The sequence below is a fragment of the Corvus kubaryi genome, unplaced genomic scaffold (genome assembly GCF_017639235.1).
Source record: "Corvus kubaryi isolate FWS band 111438036 unplaced genomic scaffold, C.kubaryi_AGA036_p1.0 130, whole genome shotgun sequence".
In the NCBI taxonomy this organism is placed as follows: Eukaryota; Metazoa; Chordata; class Aves; order Passeriformes; family Corvidae; genus Corvus; species Corvus kubaryi.
The window spans coordinates 2,408,670-2,434,100 of NW_024580665.1; the positions used below are offsets into that span (position 1 = coordinate 2,408,670).

General features: G+C 42.5%; 2 protein-coding genes across 2 annotated transcripts in view; one reads left to right on the forward strand and one right to left on the reverse strand.

Annotated features, from left to right (window-relative positions):
* THOC2 (THO complex 2) overlaps positions 1-7,655 on the reverse strand; it is a 38,660-nt gene extending 31,005 nt beyond the window's left edge. The window contains exon 1 of the mRNA XM_042027377.1: positions 7,509-7,655. Coding sequence (XP_041883311.1) covers positions 7,509-7,655 — 147 coding nt within the window. The remainder of the gene's footprint in view (positions 1-7,508) is intronic.
* SH2D1A (SH2 domain containing 1A) lies at positions 7,482-23,131 on the forward strand. Its single transcript, XM_042028562.1, has 4 exons — positions 7,482-7,790; positions 19,442-19,505; positions 21,859-21,994; positions 22,353-23,131. The coding sequence occupies exons 1-4, from the start codon at positions 7,654-7,656 to the stop codon at positions 22,391-22,393; spliced, it is 378 nt and encodes a 125-aa protein (XP_041884496.1). The 5' UTR covers positions 7,482-7,653; the 3' UTR covers positions 22,394-23,131.
* The last annotated feature ends 2,300 nt before the right edge of the window (positions 23,132-25,431 follow it).

Genomic DNA, 25,431 nt, shown 5'->3' on the forward strand with positions numbered 1-25,431 from the left:
GACCTACATTTTTAATAGTGAATGTGCTTAGCCATTGGAACAAAGTACTCACAAAGTGGTGGAATCTCTCCTCTTGATGGCTTCAAATCAAGACTAGGTGCCTTACTGGGAGATAAGCTTTAGTCAAAAATAGTTATGCTTTAGTCAAACACATGTTACAGGGCTCGATATAGAGGTAATTGGGGAAATGTAATGGTCTGTGGCATCCAGGAGGTCAGGCCAGATGGTATAATGATCCCTCCTGGCCTCAAACTCAATGAATCTCAGAATGAATATAAATGCTATCATCTGGATCTGCATTTGAAGTAATTGCAGGCAGAGATTAGACACGCAATTGCATATGGTTCAGAATTGATAAACTTTCCTCCCCTCTGGAACAAAGGTCCTTATTTATGCCTAATTACATGGCACTGTTGTAATTCAGATAAATTTCCGTTAGAAACTCGGATGGGACGTCAGCAAATCAACTTTAACTTCTGTGTGTGTTTGGTGTGGAAATCGAGTTTCTAAAGCTAAATATTCAACTCCAGACTTGCTCGCCCAGGAATGTATCCAGGAAGAGCTCCTGCGTGGACATTTGCTTCGCCCTGAAAGTACCCTGATGTGATTTAGCCCTGTCAACTTTGAAGTTGGTTCAGCTAAATCATAAAGACATGGAGATCCTGGGCTTCAAAGCAGCTGGGTGCCTAATGCTGACGACTGCCCGTGCATTGCCGAATTTCATGGGAAAGAGCTGTTGAAAGAGTAATAGCAAAAACTAAAAAAGTTCAAGCTTCTATGAGTACATTTTTTTATGCTGATATTATCACAAACAACATCTCTGCTTGCCAATGCACATGCACCTGCAAAATAGCCTGCTGTTGCACTGCTTCTGGAGAAAGATGTACGAAATATTAACTGGCAAAAGAAACCGCATTAAAACACAGATAACTTTTAATATGAATCTCACCCATATTATGTAGCTTTCAATTTTAGTGTTACCTCACTCACAAAGCATTCAAAACAACTGCACAGGTAAGCAGTGAGGCCATGCAGAGGAAATAATATTGTTAAAGTTCAGTGAAATGTCGTCATTTATGGTATTGTGGGCATTTACCTGTGCTCAGAAGACAAATGTTGATGAGTTTTATTCATAAAAGTCCATAAGCTTTTGCATTCTCTGTTCTTCTCCACCATGAGTTCTGATCAATGTCACCAAACACCTAATTTCCAGGTGATGAGAAAGTTTATTTTTTCAAGTTCTCAGAACTGTACAGAAATTCTCACAGTAGCTAATGTGCACCTTGAGGACTGAATATTCTGAGGTAATGAGGTTTTTCCCTAGGCTATACATCTAATTTAAAGGGGGCAAAAGCCTGGATCTGCAACCACCCTCACAACTACCCAAAGATTTAAGCCGTTTTTGTAGAATTGTAGAATTATCAGGTTTGGAAACGACTTTTTAGATCTTCAAGTCCAGCCATCGACCCAGCACCACCACTGTGTTCACCATTAAATCATGTCCTCAAGTGCCGTTGTCCGCACATTTTTTGAACACTTCAAGGAATGATGACTCCACCACTTCCCTGGGCAGTCTGTTCCAATGCTTGACCATCCTTTCCACGAAAAACTTTTCCTAATATCTGATTTAGATCTCCCCTGGTGCAGCTTGAGGCCATTCCTCTCGTCCTGTCACTTGTTACCTGGGAGAAGAGACTGACCCTCACCGTCTGTCACCCTCCTTTTGGGGAGCTGTAGAGAGCAAGAGGGCCCCCTCCTTTTCCCCGAGCTAAACACAGGCTGGCCTTTCTCTACATGAACCATGTGTGTGTCCCAGAATATAGAGCTGGAATCCACACCTACATCCAAACTCTCTTTAGTACAACCATCTTCCATTTCTGCCCCCTTTTTCCGAAGCAACTCACATAGAATGTGGTGACTAAAATGGAGGCTGTATAAATACATGCTTATGTCTGAATTTTAAGCCAGAAGTTCTTTGTATTCTCCTTGTGCCTTGATGCTCAGAACCTTGCAGCTAATTACACATTTGCTAATTGTAGCCTGCTTTTCTCAAGCTCTTTCATTTCAGCTCAAAAAGGAAGCATGATAATGGTGACTCTGCAGATAATCTAAAATAACCAACGTTTTTCTGAATCTCAGTGTTATTTTCTTATGTGAATAGCAAATCTCTCTCTGCAGATACTATTCTATACAGTTCTGAATATTTTTTCACATTACACTAAAAATGAAAGTGACATGAAATAGTGAAAATCATATTTAAAATTAGCTGTGTTTTAACATGGCATTTTACCAGTTAGATACTTTGTCAAAATCTTTACAAAAGCTCCTGATTTTGAAGCTGCTTTTTCAGTACTTCTACAGGGATGGCATTTATGGTAACACTGTTGTATCAGCAAAACTACCAATGCAGGTATTTTGCTTTTTATCTTGCTTTATAGCCCTTTATACAAGGCCTTCCTATAACAGTTTTGCAGTAGCATTAATTTCATAAAGGTCCCTGAAGGTCATTCTTATTTTCAGTCAAATAACAATAACCAAGAATTTTAGTGATGCTCTTGCATTAGTGTTATAATATTCAGAATTGTTATAAAATTCAACAATGTATGAAAATGTCACTGCTAGGGATGAATGAAGCAGCTCATCTGAAAATGAGCTGAGCCCAAATCTTTCAAAAGGTGTTCAAAAAACATCACGTATTTTCATTTTCTCTCTCCTTACTGCCACTTCTCAGGTACTTCTACAAGTTCCGGCACCTGAAATATCATCATAATTGATTTTTCTAGACAAAGGAAGTGCTTAGAGCTAATTATCTAAACTTAAGTACAGCATTTGGTACAGTGCCATGTGGGAAATTTTAAGCTAAAAGGGGAGATAAAGACAGAAATCAAAAAGTGAATAAGAATGTGAGGGTAGGAGGAGATCAGTACTGAGGGAAGGCTTCTCAAACATCAGTCTTGGGCCTAGTAATATTTAACATTTTTAATTAATGGTGATCCCGTAAGAAAATAAGGGTGTGCTAATGGAATTTACCAGTGGCATAAGGGAGGGGGGCACTGTCACTGCAGAGACAAGTAACACTCTCATTTAGGAAGAACCGAGTGACCTTGAGAATAGGATAAATGAGACAAAATTCAGAAGGATTTGACCGCCTGTTCATGCATCTGGGTCTTGTTAACCAGGTTTCAACTATACCTGCGTGCTCATAGGTAAGAAAAGACTAAGGAATGGAAAACACAAACCATACAAATCTAGGTCTTTTCACCAGGGTATTGAAATACCTGTAATGGTGTATGAGGCAAGTGTTAGAAATCAGCCAGGACAGTGCACACTATTCACAAACAATTCGCCTCAGTTTTGGGAAACTATGGAAAAAGATTATTAGAGTGACCATGGAAAGGGAGAGCCTGCAGTGCAGAGAAATTTGGCAAAATGAATGCTGAGGGAGGCTGCTATAAATATCACATGGGCATAAGCTCTAGGAAGAGAAAACATCTATTTAAACTAAAGGACAACATTGGCACAAGAACAAATGAGCATAAATTGGTCATGAATAAATTTAGGATAGGAATTGGAAGCAGGTTTCCAAACAACAGAATAGCGATGTTCTGCAATTGCTTTCCAGTGAGAACAGTGGAAACAACAACAACAAATCCCAAACTACTTTTAAGATGGACTTAAATGAGTTTCTGGAAGGGATTATATTATGTGTTTGGCTAAGATAGCAGAGAAGTAGACTTGATGACCCAAGAGGTCTATGCAGTCCTATCTGTCTAAGCCTGTTTTTCATGACCAAGTATTTCATAGCACTTTTAAGTACTTCCTTTCCTTCATGTATTTTTTAGATAAATATTTTATAGCATACTGCAGGGATTGCTAGCTGGACTGATTTAGGGAAGGCACAAAGCAGTGGTGTCCAAAATATGCTGAATACTCTCCAAATAAAACAAGACAAGTGTGCAGTGTCCTACAGGGCAGTGCTTGGGTGCTTAAAGAAATCACCATTTTCTGTGGAAGGTAATGGGGACATAATCTCAACAGGAGCAGCACCCCTTTGAGTCTCAGTTCTCTCTCATTTCCCTATGCTCCCAAGCCTGTTGCCCTATTTTGCAGCTTGCCTTCTCAGCCCCACCGCACAGATGCAGCAGTGTGAAATAGGATGGCAAACAGTGCTTTAGATCCACAAGATTAAATGGATGAAATCCGGAGCAGTCAGTATGAGTCTGACTGGATGCCAAACTGCAGTGGAGCTGGCTTGTTTGGGGGCATTACTCCAGCCTCACTAGGGTGCTACAGAGCTGTGTTATCATGTCATGGTTTCCCTTCTCTCAGCCCACGAAGCCCCTATTTCCTTTGGTTTGGTTTATCCTGCTTGGTGTTGTTAGGGCCCAGTTTTTACAGTTATTAGAAATGCCTCTGACCGAATTAAGGGCAAATGAGACCATATGCCAAAATCAATAGTATGGATTTTATTTAATAGTAAATATGAGAGACAGAGAGAGAGAAAAAGGAAGATAAAGAAATAGAAAAGAGGTGGGGGGACAGAAAGAGAGTGACAGAGGCAGAATAAAGAAGTATCACCACTCTGTGGATCCCAACGATGCTCCGTTGATCTTCTCCAGCTGGTCTTCTTGGTGGTCAGGGTCCCCCCAAAAGCACAGAATCCAATGGATTAATATACACTCAGGCCAGGTGGGAATGCCCAGGTACCTCCCCCCAGGGAGGGGGCAGTTTGACACAGTCTCTCGCACCAGACTCTGGGTCTGTTGCACCACTTTGCACCACTTTGTGCCATGCTGTGGTGCAAGGCCTCAGGAATGGGTCTGGGGAGCACTTCGGGGGATCTTTGGTGGATTATGGCACCCTCTCAGCAGGCTGCCTATGTGAATGTCCCATGGATGTGGCCTGTGGGGTTGGGGGTTTCACAGCTGGGCTGGTTTATGAAAGGGAGGGTGCGTGTTCCGTGCCTCTGACCAGAGGTTACACCCGAAACCTCCTCCCCCCAAAGCCTCATTTCAGGGGTGAGTCTGTGCAAATCTGGCCTCTTTAGGCTGTGGTCTTCCCCACCCCAAAACCAGCCAGAGATGATTCTCAGCACAGCTGCTGGGTTTAGCTTTCTTGTGGATGCATTCTTCTCCCTCAGCCTGAGTTGATTGAACAGTAGTATCCCCTTTATCTCATCTAGGCAGCTTAACTCACAGTCCAACGTTCCAGTCAGGCATCTTCACGGAGGGGTGGGCTACTGTGGTTGTAGCTTCTCTATACAGTTTTTGCTATAATGGGCAAAACTCCTTCATAACAATGTTTAAGGCATGAACCATTTCAGTCCCTGACAGGTGCCTCAGTGTTACTGTCCCTTGTTCTCAAACACAGCATTTCCATGACTTTTTAAAAGCTGCAATTCCCCTAGTCAGTGGGGCCATAAAGGGATTTTAATCCCTTTATGTATGGAAGCCTGGGGCTGAGGTTCAGTAGCTGGAGTTTTATAGATTTCTTAACCAGACTAGCAAAATTGGGTGTTTACAGCTGTTTTACAGTAATAGATGCTTCTTCATCTAAGTGCTAGAGAATGCAGGTTGGCTGGGTAATGTGGTGACGCTCTGATTAGAAGAGGATTTCACAGTGAAAAGTTTTATGATTTTCTTTAGTTGAAATCTGATGAGTTGGACAATGAGATCTGCAGAATTGAATGATTCTGGCTAGTTTTCCTCTCCAGGTAATTACACACATACGTTTTCTGAAATCAGCTATTAATATGGAGAATAGGTTAAGAAATGGGAAAGTTGGATGAAATTCCCAAGAGCACAGGTAGTTTGGAAAATGAGGAGAAATAGGCAGCAGCTTTACAGCTTGTTGCCATCCACATTAATCAGATTTGCAGTAGGCAGCAGCTACTTTATGTGCAAATACTTTAACAACTGGTTTAAAAAAACCAAGCAGGATGTCTGAGTCCCCAGGTTCATGTAAAGGGGGTAATGAATACCTGCATAATGAGATAGAAAGGCCGTAAACTTGGTGGTGGGAGTTTTCAGTCTCTCCTCAGCTGAGGTTTCTGCAGCTTTCTCAGCCTCAGTGCCAGGCAGGAAGGCAGCCATTTGCCAGGGTCTCCCTGTGGGGAAAGAGGCTCTCAGTGCCTCCAAACGCTGCAGCTTTGCCATCAGTGACTTTGTGCAGTGCCCCATGCATGAGCTACCCTGTGACTCTTGGATCAGAAATGCCCATCCCTCAAAAGGAAAAACTAAAGCTAGTTTGAAAAAATGAAGATCAAAACATAAAGACATGCACTGTGAAATGATTGAGAGAAAACACTTTGATTGATTGATTGAAACTTAAAAAGAGCAGCCATTATTTTGGGTGGTTTTAAATTTAATTTTTGTTCCTGAACTGTGTGTATCTTGAGAGATATTTTTTCACCTATCCTTAACTCAACAAGGACACAGCATCTGTGAGCACCTGGATGAGATGATTTCATTCTGCCCTGTCCTGCTAGTAAACTCAATTTAAAAGGAATCAATCATAACTGTGGTGTGGGAACATGGCTCTTTGAGGGAGAGTGGCAGCCTTATGCCAGGGATGAATTTAGCCCTGAGTTTGCTGCAGCCCCATGGAGCCGACCTGGTGGCCATAACTGCAGGAAAACATGCTCAGTTTTTCCATGGGTGGAAATATCTGTGGGGTGGAAGTATCTGTGGGGGTATAAAGCACATTGACAGCTTGTTTGCAAACAGACCCGCACGTGCATGTGGGAGCATTCAATTGACAAGTGTACTGAGGAAATATCTTCAGCCACAACAGGTGAAGAGAAATGGCTCTTTCAGACATGGCTCTGGATTTTGGATGCCAGCTCATGCCCCACATGAAGGCAGCATTGGCACTGATGGCATCTGGGAAAATGTGAGGGATCTCCCTGCATGTGCCAAGGTTGTTGCCTGCCTCCAAGTGGGACTAATGACCACTCCGGCATTAACAGTGATTAAACAGCAACAAAGGCTTTGAAAACAACCCCTCATGAGGTGAATTAGCTGGGTCCAGTGTCTGTGAGTCTGGAGCAGCCGCTGCGGAGCGGTGGCTGTGCTTGCACCTGAAGCCTGAGGTGAGTAGTCTGGTGGGACAGTGACAATGAGGTCAGATGATTTCCTCTAGTCTCCTTGGGGATTTTAAAAACAAGAGGTTAAAAATTAATCCCTGCTTGGGATAATAATCCCCTTGGGTTAACACCAGAAGAGAGAACTGCCTGGCACAGCCGCTGACAGCAGTGCCCTGGTCCTGCCCTCCCTGTGCCAGCCAGGGCAGCCATTGGCCCCCTGGCCATTGTGTGCCTCATCAGTCCCATCCCTGCTGAGCAGGAGCCACATGGCTGAGGGTGGATGTGAAACGACACCTCTGCAGGAGAGCTGTGATGGTGTGAGTATGGTATGGCCTACCTAAAAGGAAAACAGAAAGGGGCAAAGGAAAAAAAACCCACAAAAATTCTGTGTTCGTTCCTCACTCTTCCCTCTGTGCTGTCTCACCCTGTGCAGAGGCTTCAGAGGTGTGAACACATCCTGTTTACATCTGCCACCAAGACGGGGAGGCTGAGGGGAGCACACGGCTGAGGCACTGTTGGAGGAAACGCCAAGTACAGGGAGAGCAGCTGCGGCGGGAGACGGCCCCGGCATGGACACAGTGCCTGTCTACCACGGGGCCATCACCCGCGAGGCCGGCGAGAGGCTGCTGCTGGCAGCGGGCACGGATGGCAGCTACCTGCTGCGGGACAGCGAGAGCATCCCGGGAGTCTACTGCCTCTGTGTGCTGTGAGTATGGGAGCCGAGGGCAGGGGCCTGGGAGGGGCTGCTCAGCTGGCAGCTGATTTCCAGCATTTCCTTCCACAATATGGGGTGCCCCCACAACAAAATATGTTCTGATGTTACCATCGGCTTACATGAGTGAGACTTTTGGCTCCTTCACCTTTACTTAAGGCAGAGGAGTGCAATAAGTGGTGTGGGGTCCTTTGCAAAGCAAAGAGGAGCAGGTTCTGCCTGGCAGAGCCCACACTTCCTACCGGCAAAAAACCGTAAGGAGAAAGCAGGCAGGAACATGTGAAAGACAAGCAAGGTGCCATGGAGAAATGCCAGGCAACTTAGCTCAGGATGGTGTGTATGGCCTCTTTGTGCTGGATAATCCTCTTGCTTTCTGCCTGTGCTCTTCTGCTTCTCTAGTGTGCCCATGGGTGTGCTCAGCTGCATCCCCAGTGTCCCTGTCATTGGGAAAGGTAACATGGAGTGCTGCCATCCAGCATGTGCCTTTGTTCAGGATGCTCTCGGTCCCACAAGCTTGTGGCCTGTCTCACAAGCCACGAGGCTTGGAGCAAACTACCTGTAACGCACATGAAATACTGATGGTAAAGAACTAGGTGGTAATATTTCGTCAGATAGGGTGAAAAGGGAGAGATCTGATGGGATAGTCCGTCAGAGAGAGGGTAAAGGTTACCCTGGGACTTTATTTTAATGAGGAAATTTAATTACCCTACTGTTGGCAAAGTTCTTGGAGGTCCTGGTGACACTATACCATTGCATCAGAAAAACAAAGATGTGTCTATCGAGACACTTATGCCTTACTTCAGTAGGAGAAGGAACGCAAGAGAAAACCCCTTTAGGTCCATCATGAAATTAGCTAACAGGGAACTCAGGTACCTGGCAAAATCACAAGAGAAAGAAGGGTCCTAAGTCAGGTTTTACCCAAATCCCTTGAATACATTTCTGACAATATGTAATTAAGCCCCGAGTGAGCATAATTATCTTCCTGTTATAGACCAGTAAATGGAGACGTGCAAGGAGGTTATAGGCAATCCGAAATTACACAATCCTCTTCTCAGGGAAAATCTTTGTGGCAGTATTTTTTCTTCTCTCGTGAAATCAGGTGAACCGAGATAGGTGCTCCTGCTAACAAATACCTTAACAGCAAGCTGAAAAAAGGGAGATAAGAAGCATCTTGAGTTAAATGATAATGGAATAGACATACCAAGAGGTAAGGAGTGCTATGATTCCTGTGATGGGAATAGGCAATAAAAGCAGAATCTCTTCTAAATAACTATCAGAGGAAATGGGGATTTATCACCCTTAGAAGTCATTCAGTGCGAGTGAAACACTAAGGCATTAGAGAAAGGGTCAGAAAGAGTGTTACAATGCTGAATAAGATAGAGAATATCAGAATTAGCCCACCATCAGTCTAAATCAGTATGTAGGTATGTAACAAGGTCTTTCGGTTGTACAGAATCAGTTAGGATTTTTGTATATTAGTAGTAATTTATGCCCTTCAAAAGAAATTTCATGAATGAAATAAAATATGGAAAATGAAAATAGGAAGAAATGAAAGCATTTCTAACTGTGAAGCTCCACAATCTTTGGAGGAAAAGATACTTCAGTAAGAAACAGAACGCTACTGAATTGCTTCCAGGAATTATGGGCCATTCGTGTCTTCATGATATGTTGCATTTAAACATATATATGCCAAACAAAAGGGTAAAAAAAAAAAAATTAATGGTGAAAGTTAAGCAGGCTTTTTACAGAACACAAATCCTTAATAGTTATTCTATAAAGGAAATTTGCAACAGCATCTTGGATAAATCCAGATACAATTTAAATGAAAAATGTTACGATGCGTATGAACTGATACAGAAAAAAAGACAGCTGAAGAATGATAGAATTAAGCCTTGGTTCCAACACTTCTTAATATTCAGTTCAAATAATTACGTAAGAAGTAGCAGATATGGTAAAGAGCATATCACACAATAACTATGGAGACAGTTTTCATAAAGATACCAGGAAAGGATCCCACACTGAGATAGCAATGACAGTTTGAAGAAATGTGGGCTCTAAACTAGAGAAGTGCTTTGACAGGCAAAGTTTGCCAAAGCAGAGCACTTTAGTGGAGAGACTGGAGGAGAAGGAAAGGAAGGCATGAGAGAAAGCCAATGGACATAACGTGTCCGAATTCGAGTCTGGACATCATGGGCAGAGATGGAACAAGGTAAAAAACATGCATGTGCAGGGGAGCTCTGGTAAAAACTGAGGGAAATGTGCAGTTGCTGTATTCATTCTGTAAGAAAAAGAAAAATAAAGAAAAAATAAGTACTTATCTACTTTTTAAAATACTTCATTCTAAATAAATAAATAATGGAAATTATTAGGAATAACAAAGCAATTTACATTTTGGTTTAGAATCCATTCTGATGATCACTATAGGAATATCTAGACATATGAAGATCAGACAAAAGGTGAATTTACTGGAAGTAATGAAGTGATTTTGAAGCATGGGAAATAAGGCTGGTCAGCCATTAGATATATTGCAATAAGTGTCTGAGCTAAACAAAACATTTTGCATGTTCCTAATGACAATTTCTAATGGAAGTGTATCTGTTTTATTCTGCTAATAGTGTTTCTATTGCCCTTAGAAAACAAAAAGAGAAAAATAGTCTAGTTTTTCAAAATCAAGATGTGTTTAGTCTGTCTTCTTTCCCCTCTCCCTCCACTTCCCTGGAGAAGTAAAGCAAACCAAAACAAATATAAAGCCCTGCAGCTTCCCAGGTCTAACCCTTCTTAGGGTTCCTTTTTCCATCACAGGGGAATTATAAGGCACAGTTCTGACAAAGATAAAAGAAATATTTATCAGAAGAGCAATTAAGCATATATTTGGATGACAATGGTATCATCTGTTTGAACTCACATTGGTAGCTGCTCTGCAACTCCAGCTCCAGGTACAGTAATTGTCAGGCCCTGTGATTTCACTGCATTGCTTATGCTCAAATAAAGTCTCCTTTTCCCAAGAAAATGCATAAATTTGTAATGCCACAATCACCACCACACCCTCTCCCTGAAGCACCTCCAAAAAGCCCTGACATATTTTAGCAGGCTTTGAGCCTCTTAAGGCACACAATAAGGACTGCAGTGTTCATGGTCAGGCTCATTCACCTTTTGCTTTTCCAATTAAAAAGTGGAGCCCTGACCTTTAAAAAGGAGAAGAGTCAAGACTTCATGAATCCCTTGTGACTGACGCTGATTTTACAGGGCAAGCATAAAAGAGACAGGTAGTAGCATAAAACCTGACCTATAGAGGTGGGTAACTGCAGCAGGCAGGGCCCTGTTGGAGCATTCATCTAGAAAACTCTGCTTTCTCTCTTCTTTGTTTCTCCTGCGCTACTGATTTATCTCCCCTGAATGCTGCTTTCCACTTTCTGAAGATGGGGTGTGCACATGGTGTGCCTGAAAGCCTTCAAAGAGACAATGAACATTTTCTTGGTATGACTGCGGCAAAGCACAAAGGACTCACTTTCAAAAAGATTTTAAGACCACAATTAAACTATGCATGGAAGAGTAGGAAGGTTTTGATTTTCAATTGTGTGCTCCAGGGCTCTTGCAAACAGAGGTGCTGCTTTCGGAATTTGGCAAAGATTTTAATACCAGATGCTCCCAGATCTTCCTTGTATGAATATCATTATTGAATTGATAATATATACTTTAAGGATGTTGTGAATATGTCAAAAGAGGTACACAATCTTTTCCCGGAAATTTTTGGACTTGCATTGAAAAGCAAGATTTTTGCTGTTCCTGAAAACTGGACTAGAAGAAATGTATATACTTTATAAAACATACACGTTTTACCCATAAACAAGTTAGACACTACACACAGTACACCAGGGTTTTAATATCAAACCTGATTGTTCCAGGGAGCTTTCTTTACTGGTCTGGTTTCCTCTTTGCTCAATGCCCCGTTTGACATTTTTAGCACCCTCAGAAATCCTCTGTGCTCACAGCTCCTAATGAAGTTAATGGGGTACACGGGACACACTAATGGTGACTACTCTGAGGGGCAGTCTCTTAAACCCTGCCTGAAAAATGTATAAATAAGATGCCTGAGAGTACCAAAAGCATGTTCCTTCACAGATATATGAGCACACATGCAGAAACAAGCAGCTCATGCCTGAATTGGCAAAGATAAAGCATTTGTAGTTTGGGTTTTAAAATTCATATACTTGAAAATACTGAGAATGTTAGTAGTTGTTTCAGAGCTTTAAGTAAGACAAACATGACGTGCTTGTCAAAGTGTGTTTAGATGATTTGTTTGAAACCAGCTGCTTGTGTACTTTGCTGCATTCAATTTGTGGAGAATAATCAAAAGCTGGAATTGAAAGCTGTTTAGAGCTCTTGAAGCAACAGTAATGGCAACAGGGATAGGCTGCAGTCCTATCAGATTTTACGTGTGCTATTTTTTCTGTCACTGTAACCACGGTGCACAAGTTCAAGGCAACGTGCTGAAACTTTCTGATGCGGCAGATACATCAGCTGTACAGCATGAAGGTGTAATACAGGATCACAAGTCAGCTTCAGCTTAGCATGTCCTTTCTTTCCTATGAAATATTTTTGATAGAAATGGCAGAATAATTGCATTTTTTGTAACATTTCACACAATAGTCATTATCAGTTAAAATGTAATTTTGAACAAAAGAACCCTCAATTCAACGTTGCTGTTGTAAATATCACACACAGTTTTCAGCTTTGAAAAAAGTCTTCTATAGCACAATGGTAAATTTTACTGAGGTGAGTATTTCAGGTGCCTGATAACCAGAGTGAGTGTTGTCTTTGCAGAGCATAACTTGGCTAATGACCATCACATACTCTAATGGCTTTTCTTGGAAGGGTAGACAGCCTGAATCATGGAATCGATGAAGCTTAGTGGAAGGTTAAGTTATTGGCCTGCCACAAAGTAATATCCATCTGCTTAGCATCTCAGATTTGAATAAATTCTTACTTTATTTCTGAATTTGAAGAAATTCCTCTTTGACTTATTGCTTTTGTCTGGAATCTCCTTGTACCAGACTGACACAAACCCTGCTCAGAAAGGCTACACACTTGCTCTTTAGGTAAATCAGCAGCATTTCTTCAGATGGTTAGGAGTGTTGAAGTGGTGAAGATACCGACAATCTTCCACAGAAATCTCTGCATAAATTCAGAGCCATTTCACAGGATTTAACTTTCTCTTTTAAGGTTTTGTTAATTTCAGAAGAGAAAAACAAGATAATGCATTTTCTTTATAGTGCTACTGCATTACAGCAAGTTAATATGTGTTACTGATGCTGTATTGAGGGTAAATTTTTCCCACAAGAAGTGTTGATATAGGACTCAGTGACAGAAATCAGTGACATAAATGCTAACTCAAGAGCTGCTGTGAGTCAGGCTACAGTCACTCTGTTGGGCTTTTCAGATGTTGTAAACACCAGTTTAACCTATTTTATTCACTCTTGCAGACATAGAGCTTTATCTTGCACATCATCTCAATGTGAACGCTACTTCTTCAGCTTGAGTTAGCTGATGGGTAGTAATTTCTAAGTTGCTGTACTTTGATTGTATAGGTGGGACCTAAATAAGGAGGGAACCAGGCTGTTTGTCAATCAGAAAATACAAATTCCAGGAGAGAGTGAGGAGAAGATTGAAGGCTCCAAGGCACTGCTGTGTATTCCCCTAAATTCAAGAGTTTTGGCTTTGTGGGAGCCATCTCCCACCTCTGTAGCTCCTGTTGTGCCCATGCCATCATCCACATTTCCTGTGCAGGTTTGCCCACCAGGAAGCTGCCTGAAGTTGGTCCCTCTGGGCATTCAGGAGCTGATCTGCACCTACATCAAACACCTATGATAGTGCAGAAGTGGCTCCAACCTGACCTCCTGTGCTCATCTTCTCCATGCCATTGACCCCCGCTCCAAATGCATGGAGTTCCCCGCAAGCGCCCCGGCAGGGCTCCTCTTCAGAGCAGTGTCGTACTCATCTCCATAGCATTAAGTGGTTTCTAAGCATTATCTCTGCTTGAGAGATGAAGAGTTTAACTCTGTTTCACGGAAGAGAAAGGTGACTCAGGTCTGCAGTACCCTCTAGCTTTGGGTTCCCAGTGTGAGGGCAATGGGAAGGGATTCTGAGGCTACCAAATGTTTTTCTGCACAACTTGCTGATTTTGCTTGCATTGTTGAGGTCTGTTTCCTTGTTTCATACAGCTTTGGCTTCCAAAACACCCATCTTCTGTTCCTGGCTGTTCCAGCATTTTGTGCTGCTCCCAGTTCAAGCCCTCTCATACTTTACCTCTGTAGATCCCCTTCCTTGCTCATGTAGTCTTTCTGTCAGGGCTTTAATTTTCATTGCTGTTTCCTTGCCCACTTGGCATGGTTCCCTTTTCTTTCCATCCACATCCATCCCACCCAGTCCCACACTTCCTGTCCAAGATGCCCCATTACTAAATCAGCTTCTGGTTTTATCTCACTAATCTAGGCCAGGCCACGCACATACATTTGAGATCCTGGACACTGCTTAGCTGAGTGCCCTTGGTACAGCCAGCCCAGACATGGTGATGCTGCAACTGCTGACAACCTTCAGAGAGTGCCTCTCTTGCAGCCTAGGAAGGCACTACTGATTTCAGAGACTGCAAGAGATATACCTTCTTTCAAACAAATTTTATGTCTTACTCTGAAAACTGGGCACCTCCTCCTCTGACAATTAGAAGATTATTTTTTTTAACATGGGAAAAGCACTGTTTTGCCTAACATGTTTGTTCCCTTCCGCATTCTCCATCCCTAAAATAAGGGTGACACAAACCCCTATGAAATGAAATTTCAGTCTGAGATGCTAAAACTTGGCAAAGTTATTAAGAAACTGACTCTGGGCAGTATAATGTTCAGAACCACTGTTTTTGGGCCACACCATGGTCTGGTTCTTAAACTACATTGTAAAGCGAAATTCCAAGGTAAGGTCAGGTTGTAAATATACCAGGTAAGAAGAGCTGATTGACATAATGCAATGACATCTGAAGAGAAAGATATGTAAGAGGAAGAAATTGATGTAATTTATTGCTGGCACGGCTTTCCCTTGTCTCCCTGTCTTTCTCCCTTTTTATTTGTTCAATTTTGGGCTCAGAAATGGATAAAAAAATTAGTTTAATAAAATTTCCTAATTGAGATGCAAAATATTTGGAAATGATTTTAAAGTATACCATGCAGCTGAAATGTCATGGTTAATTTTAATCTGCAGCATGTGTCTAATGTCCTCAGGCCATTTTAATGGTGCAGAAGATTGTAATTATTCACCTCTTAAAGTAAATGCAGCTTTAACAGGTCTGATCACAGCTGAAAAGGAGGAATGGAGAGGACAGGTAGACAGATGGTGTTTCAGTATGTCATCTGTGAATGATGTCTTGGTAACTCTTTGGGAGGAATTTTCTGGGTATGAAGAAAAAAAAGCCTATAACATAAAGTGGACTGGTCCCTGTAATGGCAACTTTTTCTAGGTCTTCCTTCGACAAAGTTTTCCAAGGGAAGGTATTAAAATAGAGACTGTGTTAGTGCAGTTCCCAGCTGGTATAACATATCTTTCCTTATGGAGACAAAAAAAAAAGTGAAATGTCATAAAAATATCTCAGTGGTGACCAAAGCACTCTTTCATAAGTGCTATCTGATATCGTCCTTACAGCAATGGCTCTTTTCTGCTTCCCCCCATCAGCATTTTGGCATTTTTTTGCCTATGAACAAAAATTTATAGAGTTTAATTCATCAAGATGTTAATTCATGATTGCTCTGTCCCTTGAGCTTCACTGACAGGAGAGAGGAGCTGTTGTGAGTGAGGCTATGTCTGTCCCTGGGACAGGTGAAGGGATGGGAGAGTCCTTCACTGAATCTTTACCTGGGTGTCATGAACTGGTCCTCCTCCAAGATGTGATGGTACACCAGTGTCACTGAGAGTGCTCTCTGAGATCACACCATATATAGGAACATTGTGTCGCTCTAGGAGTGTTTTTTCTGCCCTGAAGAGAGTAAAATGTAGAAAATTGAGCTGTCCTCTCATGTTAGCTGGGGAATTCTCATTTCCTGTGACTTAAGCTTCAGTAAATGAACTTTTTCACCTGCTTTTGCCCAGAGTTACATGCTTTACTCTTTGGAAGGTAATGTCCTCTACAATCTCAATTTTAATTTGTGCATTTAATTTTTCTTTTGAGAAAAACACTTTGACCTTCCTTCAGCCCACACTGATCTTAGTTAACGTTAGGTAGATTAAATCATAAAAACTTTTCTCATGGGAGGCTGTAGCAGTGCTGCACATGTAGCAGTAAACTTGGCCAAAAATCATATCACTTGTAAATGGAAGGTAAAAAACTCTTTGAAGTGGTAACGAAGTTAAGTTCCTGCTGTATGACAGAAAGTTTTGATAAGATCATGTTCATTGGGAGAGTACTTATCACAAGAGCTGAAACTTGCTTTCCTTGTGGAAACCAAGGTCCCAATGGAAAGTAGTTTGATGGGAAGACCTGGCTGTTCACCCTCTTTAACAAAACACATCCCCCTTCCTTTGTGCATTTCCTTTGAAGAACCAGATGTGGATGTCCAGGTCATCTCCCATCTACACAGTGGCTCGCTTTCCTGGTGGTTTCAGAGCCAATAACAGATGATAATTTTGTGTTTTTCAACTTAAGCACAGTAAAATCGCCTCAGACCTTTCAGTCTTTCCTTCTCTGGGAAAAACATGAACATTTGCCAGGAGAGTGGAGAGCTCTCATTTGTCCCTCATGAGGCTGTGATAACAATGTCATACTCCTCCCATTCTCCACGCTGTGCTCAAAGCATCCCTTTTCCCAAATTCTTGTTCCTTTTTCAGAACCTCATGGGCTTTTAATCTGAGCTATCCTTTGTGCTTTCCCCGTGTTCAGCTGAAATATTTTACAGTGTAATTTTTGGAAAAATGCAGGATAGGTGCCTATCTTGTATCTCACCATACTTCAATACTGAATATTACTTTATCTGACCTCTATTTTTCAATTTGTTCTGCTTATCAAACCTTTCTGGCAGAGTGCTGAGAGCCAACAGGCAGTTCAGAGTCAGAACAGCACTGAAGCCCCTCAACCCCTTCAACTCATACAATCTCTTACGTAGAAAAACAATGAAAGAAACAACAAATGGCAGCTTTCCAGACAACTGTGCTATTTGTGTAAAAATCAGATTTTAAAGAGACTGAAGCAGCTGGAATTCTTTTGGGTAAACCAAGAACCAAGCAGGGGTAGTAGAATCATAGAATCATGAAATGTCTTGGGTTGGAAGGGACTTTGAATCTCCTCTAGTTCATCCAGTTCATCTAATCATCTAGTTCCAACTGCCCTGACATGGGCAGGGATGCCACCCATTAGACCAGGTTACTCATACCCTTGTGCACAGGGTAGTATTGAAAACAGAAGGCAAGATCATGAGTTTTAGACGTGTAGATACTGATTCCGGTGGGTTTGAGGCTTTTAAAAAAAATCAGTGCAGAGAAGGTTAAATACCCACTTCAAAGAGATGGAACAATGTAGGAACCCAGACACGGTAAAGTGTCAGAACAAAATGCCAGGAACTGTTTAGTATTTCCCAGTACATTATTGCCTGTAAAATCCTCATTTCAGTAACCATATATTGGCTGGTATTCCACATACTTAGGTACAAGAAAGCTCCTTGTGATTTTTAAGAAAAGATTAATGTGAACTTCATATTATCATGAAAAGCTGATGACACACGCACAGCTCTCAGTCTTTAAGAAAGAACATGATGGTACAGGACTGTCTGAGGGCCCTAAAGGGAGACACTGCTTTCCCTGAACATGAACGTATATAATCTAGTGGCTTAGAGGGATGTGCTTTTAACAGCTGGGCTTGAGCTCTGGCTTCAAACACCACTGACCATGGTGCCATGGCATGGACAGGAAAGCCGTTCCAAATTCTTCCCTCCTCCTGCAGCCATATGAGATTCTTCACATCTCTTCGCGAGGTCCAAATCCCTGATGGACTGCGGCTTGCTGGGGAAAGCAGAGGGGAAAAGCAATGATGGCTGTTTTCCTCCTTAGGTTTCCACGAAGTGAGCATGGCCAGCTGCTTTTCATGTCTGTCTAGTGATGTATAGAAAGTCTGGGGAAAAGGCTCCCTTGGTAGACATGAAGAGGTGGATGATGTTGTGGTGGGATTGTGGGGTAGCATCAGGCACATTCCCATACTCAAGGAGAGGAGGGCAGTGTCTCAGCTGTGCACAGGGAGCTTGTCCCTGCAGGGAGGGAATGGCTTTGTGTCCTTCACCTCTGTGCCTAATCACAATGGCAGTTGAGTGGTGGGGGCAGAGCTCACAAATCTCCACAGGCATTTTGCTCCCACTTCGTGGGGTTATAGCAGAGTGGCAGCTCTTAAAGACTTCCTGCTCGGGCAAATTATACCAGACACCACTTTGCAAAGGTTACTGTAATGACTTTTAAACAGGAATTTATCCAGGAGCCATGACACAGAGCATAAATAATTGCAATCATACAATATCTGTGTCATTGATGGTTTCTCATATTTCAGAGTAACTGCTATAATGCCATGCATAATTGGAAAGAAATACAGTATATTTCTGCCTTCTTAAGAAAAAGAATTGATGGTCAAATAAGGAATGGTCCCTAAAATCCTGCTGTGTGTTCATGTAAATCTATGTAGTGTGAAATAGAAGCATAGAATCATAGAATACGCTGAGTTAGAAGGGACCCACCAGGATCATTGAGTGCTGGCACTGCTCAGAACAGCCCCAGATTCACACCATGTGCCTGAGAACATTGTCCAAATGCTTCTTGGACTCAATACAATCTTTCTTATCTGATATCATCTAAACTAATGTTGTACCCATGGAGCTGCTATAAATTGATTCTGAGCTAAATTTTTGGATATTAGTGTAGTAATCTACCATGTAAATGGGTTCATGAGAGAAGCAAGAGTGACTTTGGCATGAGTTGTGCCTTGTTATTAGTATATGACTCCTTATTCCCCAAAGACTCAGATTTTAAAGGAAGGAAGATTCCACAGTCTTACATGCCTCTTTTATCAGTATTTGAAAGTTGGGAACATACGGGCAAAGCCAAGAGTAATTGTTTAACTCCTTTTTTGTGGGTATAGCTTCCCAAATAAATTACAGTTATGACATTGCTTCTATTAACATCTGCATTTGAATGAATCACAGAACAGTAATGCCACCTGTCAATAATACACCTTCTCTTTTTGCCGGGAAAATGTTTCTACTGTGTGTCAGTGAAAGGAGGTCACTGAAAAAATTTATAAAAATGCTGAGGAAGGAATGAAAGTAGCACCATTTAACCTAAAATAACTGAATACTGCTAAACTAGATCTGAGTCAGACCAATCCCTCTCATCCCAAAAGAACCCAGTAGGTTTAACGCTGCATCTGGCCAGGGGGGTTTTTAGCTACCTAGAGCCTTTAGAGGTGAATTTATTTTTAAGGAAAAGTTAGCAGAGACTAACTTTTTAATGTGAGAGTCAGCTAACTTTTAGCCAGCTAGAAGTCAGCTGACTGTCACATAACAGTGTAGTTCTTTTGAAAACTGTCAGGACAAATGAATAATAAATACCTGTTGATATTTTTTTTTTCACAGGCATCAGGGTTATGTTTATACCTACAGAGTGTCCCAGACAGAAACTGGATCTTGGAGTGCTGAGGTGTGTACTTTCCTTTCTGAAAGTTTCTACATCCTGTTTGATTATAGATTTAATGCAATTTATTCAAATTATTCATGTTTCTGCCTATTCTGATTTTCATTGATGGTAATTGATCTAGAGTGCATCCATCAGTAGCATGTCTTGGTGCCATTTCTGACCATCTAGAACTCATAAATTAATTTTCTGTTTCATTTCAGCTGTTGCATAATGCCATAGTGCATCATTTTGCATCATTTTAAATGGCAAAAATATTGTGGTTGTATAATTTGACAAGCACAATCTGTTTCCTTCTATCCTATGTACCACCAATGTCAGAATACTGAAGAAATAATTTTCAATGTACACTGTTTTAATTCATTAATCCAGATTAATTCATCATTAGTGTGAAATATATATAGGGTAGCCAAAACTTGATACAAAATATATTTTCCCCCATCTGACAAGAAACTGGTAATTTGGGTGCAGGAAAACATTACTTATAATACAGACAACATTTAGGCTGTTGGAATTGGGATATTAATCTCTATTTATTTTATAAATTTTTTGTTCTTTGGATGCACTCTGTGTGTTAATTCATAATTAGCTTTCTGTTTGTATGTTAATGAACATTTATTACAAATATTATATAATTTCTAGACAGGCATAATTCCTCGGCCATTAGTTATACTAGAAGTGATTCTGGAAGACAAAACTGGTTCTTGGGGTTACCCTCAACAAATCACGGGGTGGAAGTGACTGACATTACTGTGGAGTAGGTAATTATCTGTGTGACCCTTGGGAACAGTGCCCAGTAATTCTTTCTATAACACATCAGGAGCACCCTGTAAGGGTTAGGATTTGTAGTGCCCAGGACAGAAGTTTTTCAGGACAGGGTGAGGATGACGGTGCACCCATCATGCCAAGGTAAGCACTGGCATCTGTGAAAGGATTCCGGGATGCCAGGGACCTCCACCTGTGGAAGGTAATTCCCTGATTGAGGCTGCAGCCTCCTTTAGCCCCAGGTGACATCAGCATCTACAGTGAGGTTTTTCTGGTATTACATGGACCTGCTACAATGTCTGGCCTGTGACCTCCACTGGCTCTCTGCGTGTGGCTTTTGGGCTTTCCTTGGCTGTATTTTAGGCAAACCTTACTTGAGTTTCACACCATAGGTGTGCTGAAGGCCCAGGCTTCTCTGTACATCCTCTGCAGGAGAAGGTCCCAGTTACAGATCCATTATACCAACCCTTCTCTTAAGGAACAGAAACATTTAAGTAAATGTTGCTAAGACCATGCTGGCCTCAGCTGTTAGACACAGCAGCCTGTCCAACTTATCCCCATGGTATGTGCCTCCAAGGCCAAAAGAGACTCCAGATGCAGCTGGTCCTTTCCTGTTTCTGCTTCCTTCCCTATGGCTGGTTAATCTCTGAGCAAACTCAGATCACACCCATCTTTCAAGGATGATGCAGAGAACTTAAAGCAGTGCTGGTGAAATCCCAGCCAGTGTGAACACTCCAGCTGGTGCCAGGGAGGCTGGATTTAGCTCACAGCTGCTGGGTGAGAGCAGTGTCCCTTGAGTGGGACTATGCTGGCAGGACCTATGCTTGTCCTCCCTTGACTTTGATGAGGAGGAGTTATTACAAGAATGCCCTGAAGGATTTAACACAAACATTGGATTCTTGATTAAAAGCACACATAGTTTCATTTCATACTGTTTGAAAAGTTGCTAATGTAGAGAGATAGAAAGACTCCCACTTTTAATAAATAGGTAACATTTGGCTACTGTCTTTGTACAAGAGGTAGACAGGAATGCTCAATGAACATATAAGCCAGCATTGAATGCTCCAAGAAGGGTTTGCAAAGAGGCTGTGTCCTTGCTGGAATTCAGTGGTGTGAGGACTCCCTTTCTGCAGTAAGCCCAGGTTGCTCCCTAGGTTTTCTTACTGGTGTTTCTAGGATGGAACTGTCTTACTGATACAGGCTAGGAAGTTACTGCTAAGGAGGTTAAATTACTGGCTGCAAAAAGTCAGGGTCAGAAACAGCAAAAGGTCACCTGTAAGTTTGCCTAATTAGTGTGGCAGGTGAGTGTGGGTAATTAGTGTGTGTTTCTCTTGTAGCAATTAAAAAATCTCTTCCAACTTCCTATCGCCACGCTGCTGGAAACTGCTCAGTGTAGGAAGACTGAGATGCCCCTGGGAAAGTGGAGAGCAGTGCAGCTCATTGAGTCATCTTGAATTGGCACATAAGGGGGCTCACATCCATGGCTGGCTCCTTCCCTGGGAGCTGTGTGCATTTCTGAGGACAAGGCCTGTGTGCCAGCACAGGCACTGGGCACCCAGCACCCCTTCTCAGCTCTCCCCCTTTGGCTTTGCAGACAGCGCCTGGGGTCCACCGGAGGCTCTTTCGGAAAGTGCAGAACCTCATTCTGGCCTTCCAGAAACCCAACCAAGGCATTGTGACACCCCTGCAGAACCCAGTTGTCAACGATATGAAAGCCAGCTACTGCCCAGGTACCGGTGGGGGGAGGAAACCTTGGCTACAGCTGAGCAGAGCCTCCACAGTGGCAGGGACAGAGATCTCAGACTTACTTGTATATTTGACCTGAACTTGCCAGCAGAGTGACATTGCCAAAAATATGCCCTAATTTTGCTATCATGTCATTTGAAATGCTGTCACTCAGGTGCTCATTACAGACAGAGCCTGTCAATGTGATAAGAAAATGGATTTTTAATGTGTATTCCTGAGTGCTGTGGCAGCAATGGCTGCCTTCCCTCACCAGCACCCTCGCTCATGGGAGTATGAGCCTTCTGGACTGTCCATTTTCTTGCAGTGTGCATCTGTTCATATATTTGTGATTATTTCTCTTAGGGAGGAATGAAGGCTATGACTTCCACCTGCAGCCATCATGAGGATGTCTCCACAAGTGTGACATAAACACATCTTCCAGCATCTCCTCTAATCCATGCTTTAAAACAGAATGATTTATATGATAGTAAATACAACTCTGTGAGTTTTCTTGTAACATTTGCAGAAATGTGTATTTCGTAGAATTTATTGCTCAAGATGTTGAAATTTAAGTTTCGGAATACTTTGAACTTAGGGTGGGATAATTTTTGGTTTAATTTTTTTTTTCCTAAGAGAGGATAAAAAACCATGAACTGCTAAATCCTTCATGTCTTTTTTTCCCCCTTGTACTGTCAAGTAAAAAATTTTTCCCTTCAAGATTAGCTCTTAATTAATAATTAGTTATTAGTTTTACATTTCTTGCCTTTGGATCTTGCTTTGCTTTGTTCTGGTTGGCATTTATGCAGAGTCGGGCAAGTCTCCTTTTATAACCTTAGGAGAATTGTTTGCATTAAAGTGTCCTTGCCTTGGGTGGGCTGTGTTTGTCATTCATACAATTCCTAAAGATATTCTCAAGTGACACCCTGAGGATCCCCATTAACTGATTTCCCACCGAACCAGTTGCTCTGCCCTGTAACAAAATCTGTCATTTTCGCAATGACCAAGAGCTTAAATAATGCACAGAGTAACCGAGAACACCCAGTGAAGTGGAAAGCCTTGTTCTTTGCTTTAAGGTGTTCCCTGTACTTGAAACAAGCCATCCTTGCATACAAGTTAAAAAAATAAATTATTTTTGCATGACAGCTTTTCTCTCTTTTCCTATCTGTGTTTCCATGCTGCTGCTGGGCTCCTGGAGGAGAGGTTTGAATCTACAGGACCCATCAGCTGTGCAGGGTTAGCAAGAGGCTGCTGGAGAACTCAGAGTACATGCCTTTTGCACCTGGGGGGGAACAAGTGCGATGACACTGTGCTAATGGATCGGCAGACAGTAGGAAACACTTTTGAACGGACTGGGTGTCCTATGGCCCTCTTGTTTGAGGGGATGGGGCTGTGTTTGAGGAGGTAGGGCTGTGTTGCCCTGCAGTCCACAGTCCAGACTGCCTCTACGTGGGTTTTTGCCAGGTAGGCTTGTGTGAGTTCCTGTGGGCTTTGGGAGGGAACCCAGCTAGGGCCCAGCCTTGTTTGTGTGCAAGGGGGATGCATCTGGTCCAGCTGGCTGGTTTGTGCCACCAATTGTCATGCTGCAACAAACACAAATGGTCCTGACTACTAAAAGAATGCGAGTCTCACATGCTCCCTTCCAAAGCACATGACTAACAGTGATTGCAAATGGACTACAAAAATATGTGTAATTACAAAAAACCAACCGTTTAACATTGTATAGGCACCTTTGTGTTGCTCTGGTTTTGTTTTATGCCTATACTTGTCTCTTCTGCAGATCTTGGAAGGCTGATAGTATTTCCTAAGAGAGAAAGAGGCTTTTCCCAGAAATGCCAGGCTACAGGCTCAGGGAGAACAAAACTAACTGAATTTCACCAGACATAGCCACCTGCAGCTTAGTGGCACAGTAAGAGGTCCCACACCTGCCTTGTTTTCACCTCACTAAAGGCAAGTTGGGTGTGAACAGTGACAGAACTAAGTGGCCTGCAAAGTCCAGGATTCAGCAAGGTGGGGATGCTCCATGCAACATTTGATAAGGCTGAATGGTTTACCTTTTTACCCCCTCTGTGTTTGTGAGAGAGAATGTGTATGTGAGACAGTGCAAGCAAAAAAAGATTTTCTGTGAATCACAAGTTTCTTGTAAACTGGCAATAGGAATACATGCAATAAATGAACATCCCAGTCTTAACAGGGACTAGTGGGCAACACTGTTGCAAAGTTGTGGTTGTGACATTTTCAGCTCACTACTCTGTCTAATTGAAGGTCAAATTTCATCTATGGTGAACTGTCCCATCATATTTTACACAGCATGTACATGTTGCTCTGCCTTCTTTGTACATGTGCTCATTGGTTGAAATTAGTCTTACCTTAATACAGTGCCCTACAGTGGCAGATCCAGCATGATTTCCTCTTTAATAAAATATTTAAAGGCTGTTTTTTTTTATCGTTACATAACTCAGCAAATGCAGTGGCTGGTTTGCTGTCACTTGTGCCCATTGAATCTTTCCCTTCTCCTCCCAGCTTGCTGTGAGCCTGTGGCATCTGGTCCCTGGCAGCTCCTCTCCAGCTTTGTGCTCCTGAAAACCATGCTTCCCCAAAGCCTGCTGAGCTGCTGGGTGCTGGCAGTATGTGCACACAGCCCCAGCCTTCCCGGGGAGCTCTTCTGCTTTCTGACTGCTGGGTCTAAACCTCTCGTTCACCTGGCCTCTCCTGGGAGCAGGAACAGGTGTGCCTGGAAACCATCCCTGGCAGATGATTGCACAGTGGTAGGGATGCATGCAGTGGGAAGAACCTTACCCAGGGGCTGTTTCCTACAGAACTGTCCTATTGACTTGAGGCTGAGGCTGCATGTGGCAAACCCGCAGCACACAAGCAGCAGCTGCTCACCCGCTCTGCGGTGCAGTGAGCTGAGGATAACTGGTTTGACTATGGTTGACTCCAGAAATGCATTGTTCTTTTGAAAAAGACATAAAATACTCTAGAAGATGCCATTTCTGTTTAAAGCTGAGAATGTCTTTTCAGTTTCTGAGGTAAATTATTAAGACAGAGGCTTGTATTTGTTTCTTTTGGGTACCCAAGGGTCTGGAATTGCTGTAGGCTTAAACAAGGTGGAAACAGAGAGGAGCTGATGGTGCCTGTGATAACAAGTAGATGCTTGGTTATGGGAACAGTAATATGGAAATTATATAGATTTCATACGATGACTTAGGTGTGAGGAGCTACAGATCCTTTCAGAGAGCAGCAGCTGCATTTTGTGGGCATGACTTCCCACATGATGTCAATATCACCTGCTGCTTCCTTCCCATCATCTCCTTCAGGCTGCAGCCCCACTGGGCTCAGCCCCTTGCTGCTGCTCTGTTCCCCTGCCAGCCCAACCCCCCAGTCCCCACCCCTCGCTGCCACAGCCCCAGCTCTGGCAAGTGGCTTTGTAGCTCACTGTGTT